This window comes from Frankliniella occidentalis, unplaced genomic scaffold (assembly GCF_000697945.3).
Source record: "Frankliniella occidentalis isolate FOCC.00 unplaced genomic scaffold, Focc_3.1 Scaffold130, whole genome shotgun sequence".
Lineage (NCBI taxonomy): Eukaryota > Metazoa > Arthropoda > Insecta > Thysanoptera > Thripidae > Frankliniella > Frankliniella occidentalis.
The window spans coordinates 146,513-151,508 of NW_026267257.1; the positions used below are offsets into that span (position 1 = coordinate 146,513).

Below are 4,996 nucleotides of genomic sequence, written 5' to 3' on the forward strand. Positions count from 1 at the left end.
GTTCACTGGAAATAGGCCGAGTGCAGTCCCAGGCATAAAGTTGATTGTCTTCGCCATATTCTACAAATTCAGCATCAGCAAAACCGACAAGGCAAAAAAAGACGAACCAAGGCGGAAACGCCGCCATCTTGGATTGGAACACTGTAACAAAGAAAAAAAAAATTGTGCCTATGTGGCATATGGTTAAAATCAACTATCTCAACAGTTAAATAATGATTAAAAGTACTTATAAAATATGGATACAACGTAACAAAAATGTGAACTAAAATCTAGGAAGGGTTACAAAGTAGAAAAGGAGGGGGGGGGGTGTACTACCAATGATACATGACTATTTCAACATCAACTTGACCAAAAATAATTTCCAGATAATGAAGCAATTTATCAATTGAAAACTTATCAAGGCCACAGCTATATTCAGGGAAAGCAAGATGGGTAATTTTATACAGTACAACATATTCTTTTAGTGCAACTAGGCTATCAAAGACCATTTTGTCTGTTGGTTTATGTCTAGCAAACTGTTTTGTTACAACATTGAGAATAAGACGTCCATTGCGACAAATAGGCACAACTGAAGGGATTGGTCTATATTTTGCACGGATTTCGTCCCGCATACGAAAGATATCTTCGAGATACTTCGCAAGACCTCGTGAAGTCTGAGCACATTGCGAAATTGCCTGACATATGGCATGTGTTGGTGGAGAAGAAACAATGTCTCCGTAGCAATGGAACAGACGCATCTGAAAGGAAATAAAATTATCGTAAAAGGTGCGTGCAAATCAAAATGAATCGTTTTACTTGATAAAGAAAATGCGCAAAATAGAAATAAAACAAGATTGTTTGCATGTTAAATCTGTATTATAAAACGTACGCTTCACCCATCTCTGTGGGAGCAAATATACAACCACGCTTCAACCATCTCTGTGGGAGCAAAAGTAAAATCAAACTCACTACGACAAAATTGTCATTCATATAGGACTCAAATATTAAAATCAATCAAATGCATAAATCGTAAATCGTAAAACACATCTATTTTTAAAAAAAAATTGATTAAATGTTTTAGTATCCCGGGCCCAGGATAAAATATTAAACGCAACTATGTGTTCGGATTACTTGCTGGCCAGCAGCTCACTACTAACATGTTGTAAAAAATGTGTACAAAACGCAAACAATATGCTTTGTATCAGAACACGAAGGTGTTCTGATGATTTACAAAATGCCGTATGCATGGTAAATCACAAAACAAATCAAAATAAGCAAAACTGCAAATAGCAACAAAATACAAAGGAAGTAACATGCAAATAGAAAGAAAATGATTACAGAACACGCCAGTGTTCTGATGATTTACAACAATTTCTAAGCGCAGTAAACGAACGCGAAAGTAACATTTTTGATGAAATACCTCAAATTCAAGCACATAGATTGTCAGAATGATATGTTGCACGCACATCAAGGAAAATGTTCGCAATATTTGTGTTCAGAACACGCCAGTGTTCTGATGATTTACAAATATTCCCAAGTTGCAATATAAGCAGAAAAAGACAGTTGAGAATCAAGACAATAATAGTTAAATGACCAAAACATTAAATGTCAAATAATCAAACGGGGGTTTCCTGTACGCTTATCTAGAGGGGGGGGGGGGGGTCAATGTTCGAAACAAAGCATGTTACATATCTCAAAGAAGTACAATTACGATGGAGGGAGAAGGGGGGAAGGCAACGAAGGGGTAACAGAGTGCATGCAAGGGTTTGAAGCCTGTGAAACAGCAAGTGAAATAGGGGCATGATCACTGCCTTTTACTTCAGTTAAAATTTCACAAGCTTGCAAAAATGGTATTAAATTCTTAGTAACGAAAAATATGTCCAAACGCCATCCCTTATTCTGTTCCCGTAGGTACCACGGGTGAAAACTCCAAAACGAATAAGCAACATCGTTAGGATGCAAATATCGAAATGCATCGATAAAACCGAAGTCCAAAATTGAATTAAAGAAATCACGTTCAATTTCTGTTTGTCCAGCTGCGAACCGCAATGATTCTTGTGGATCTACATCGAGAGCTGTGTGTGCAATATTTATGTCTCCACCTAAAATAATAGGTAAATTGTGTTCCAAAAGTGTACTCAAAAATGCCAAAAATTGTCCCAACCACTTGGTTTTCTTGTCGAGTTTTTCCAGATGTGTTCCAGCAAATGGGGCATAGAAACAGACGGTTATAAAATTCTCATAAATTAGCGTAATTGATCGAGCTTCTTTGTCTGCATCCGAATAAAAACCTGTGATAACACGAACCGGCGCAGGCCGCGTGATGATGGAAATTCCAGCATAGCGAGCGACAACGTGCTTCCGCAATCAAGCAAACCATTCGTTGGAACATTATTAATTGTAATTGGTAAATACCAATAACTACGAGGCGGAATAGGTATCTGAAGAGCGGAGACCGTTCCTAAATCATTGGGTGTAAGCTGAGAAAAGGGAAGAGGATGAAAATTGTTTCCTAATTTTATTTGAGGTTCATTAGATTCGGTACGATCTCGTATGCCAAACGCTAACGGTATTTTAATCGAAGGCAACACCAAACTAGGTTTCGATTGGAAAGTGATTTTGTCATAATTATCTGAAGTTTCAGAATAAGATTGTAAGTCATTTTTAAATGATGAAGTGTCAATTTCGCGTGTGGGGGTGGGTGACCAGGTAGAGGGAGGGGTGGGGGGCGAGGAAGTAGGGGATGAGCAATAAGTGCGAGTGGGGAGAGCAGATGAAGAATGGAGTGTGGGAACAGAAAGATTATTAAAATCAAACGATTGATTCTTGTTGGTTTGATAATTGTCACTCGGCGACAAAGTACAATCAGAGTCAACAGAAATTGATTTATGAAGAAAATTTTTAGCTGAAGAGTGGACAAGGGGGGCTGGGGACGAAGTGTAATTAGAGCGAAGGGCTTTGCTTCGCCTGATTGACCATGCATCGGGCGATGGCGGAGGAGAAAGGAGGGGTGGGGGCGGGGGAGACGGGAGGCGCGATTTTGAAGTAATATTTAGCTTACGAGTTACACCACTAGATTGCAACACATCTTTTGGTGTGTTATCAAAACGAACGGAACGAATTGCTTGACTGTAAGTTCTTTTCAGCTGTTGTCTCAAAGGAAAGAAAGGCTCAAAGTGTCCCTTATCAATTACTCCCGTGAATTTCAAGTACAAAGTTTCTGTGGGATTATCCGCTGAGTATGATGAAATATTGTCACGTTGATGAAGTATTATTTTAATGTGCAAAAGTAAAGCAATTGCATACAGTTCGCAATTCGTAGCAAAAACGGCAGGTTTTGAAATGTGATTAAAATAATCATGTTTGTCAACCTGAAAATTTTCACCAATAAAAGCAAAATGTTTAAATTTAGACCAATTGTTTAAAATATAATTTGCAGTGAAATTTCGAAGGCCTTTCGCACAAGTAATGTCGCTCCACAAACCCACACTTACACTGGAAAATAAACAATTGCCATCTAAAGGCATGGGGATAGTTTGAATCTCATCGAAATCAAGTTGAAAAGAATCTGGCTCACAGAATGTCACGACGCAAACATGCCCGTCAATTGGAGATGTCTGCGTCGTTACTCGTTTTTTGGATTGTTTATGGAGCGACGAACAGGGCAGGAAGAGAGATCATGATTTCCAGAACAAAAATCACATACATCAGATTCGTTGGCTCGACGAGAAAATTCAGGAACTGAATAATTTTCTGGAGTTTGGCGATTTCTATAACTAGGGTTAGTAAGGGAGCTCCTACGAGGTTGTTGGTTATTGTTGCTATTATTGTTATTAGAAGACTGGTTGTAAAAACGAGCATCTTGTGAGCGTTGTTCATTGTTGTAATTGTTGCTATAATTGCGTTGGTTGTATTGACCTTGGCGATTGTTGTTATAACGATTCATGTTGTTTTGATAACCATTATCATAACGGCGATAGCGATTATTGTCAAAATTGCGATTATAATTGTTAGAATTATTGTCAAAATTTCTGTTGTAATTGTTTTGTTTGTTGTAATTTTGATTGTTGTAATTGTTATTGTAATTGTTTCGACGTGAGTCAGAGTTCCTGTTGCCATCATAACGACCCTGGTTGGAACGAGAGGGCTGATAAGCAGGGCGGCCATTGCGGTCGTCACCGCGAGCCAAATTTTTACGATCGGAGCTACCGTCACGGGAACGGGGTTCACGGGATTCAGAGCCGCCATTGCAAGAAACAGCATGGACGCCAGCAGGTTGCACCATGGTTGCAAGTTTGGAAATTATATTATCCAAAGCAGCAACGGAAGCCTCCTCTTTTGAAGGCGGTTTGGGCTTAGGAGGGTCAACCAAGGCACTTAATTTAGAAACGAGAGTATCAATAATAGCCGCGCTTGCATTGGGTAAAGGTTCCGTTTTAACGACAGGCGCGGAGGTTCCAGAGATTGAAGGGAGAGCATTTGGTTCAGATTTTATTATTGGCTGAGTTAAATCGGCTGGCGTTGGCACTGACAACTGACCAGGCAGAACGTTAGAAAGATGCGGCGAGGAAAAATTTTCAAAAGCTTTCAATGAATGAGCCCGTACACTAGCTTTATGTGCTTTGTAAAGAGTCTGAACTTTGGTTATGAAATCATTGACAGCGTTAACACCAACAAAATCATCTGGATTTATGGAAGTGACAAGGTGCAATGGGAGCCCCTTATGAATGTGGTTTATTTTCTCTTTGTCATCGAGTATTTTTGCTTTGCGGCACAATGTAAGGACACTCTGAGAATATTGTTGGAATGTTTCTGAATCTTTCTTGACCCTAGATCGAAGCAAATCCCTATAATAATCCTGATCTGCGTTTAGGGCGAAACCATTGCGCAACTGTGTCTTTAAATGGTCCAGTACTTCGGCAGGGCGTACTAGGACGTTTCGTCCAATATTTTATGTCCAATGAGAGTTTGTCCTACACACTACGTCCAGTATGACCTGCGTCCAAAACTCATATGT

General features: G+C 39.4%; 1 protein-coding gene across 1 annotated transcript in view; it reads right to left on the minus strand.

Moving 5' to 3' along the window:
* Positions 1–311: 311 nt before the first annotated feature.
* The window catches only part of LOC127750075 (putative mediator of RNA polymerase II transcription subunit 26), a 45,134-nt gene continuing 40,449 nt past the window's right edge, over positions 312–4,996 (minus strand). Inside the window, exons 3-4 of the mRNA XM_052270625.1 lie at positions 3,686–4,842; positions 312–737 (exon numbers count right to left, since the gene is read on the minus strand). Of these exons, the coding sequence (XP_052126585.1) occupies positions 312–737; positions 3,686–4,842 (1,583 nt within the window). The remainder of the gene's footprint in view (positions 738–3,685; positions 4,843–4,996) is intronic.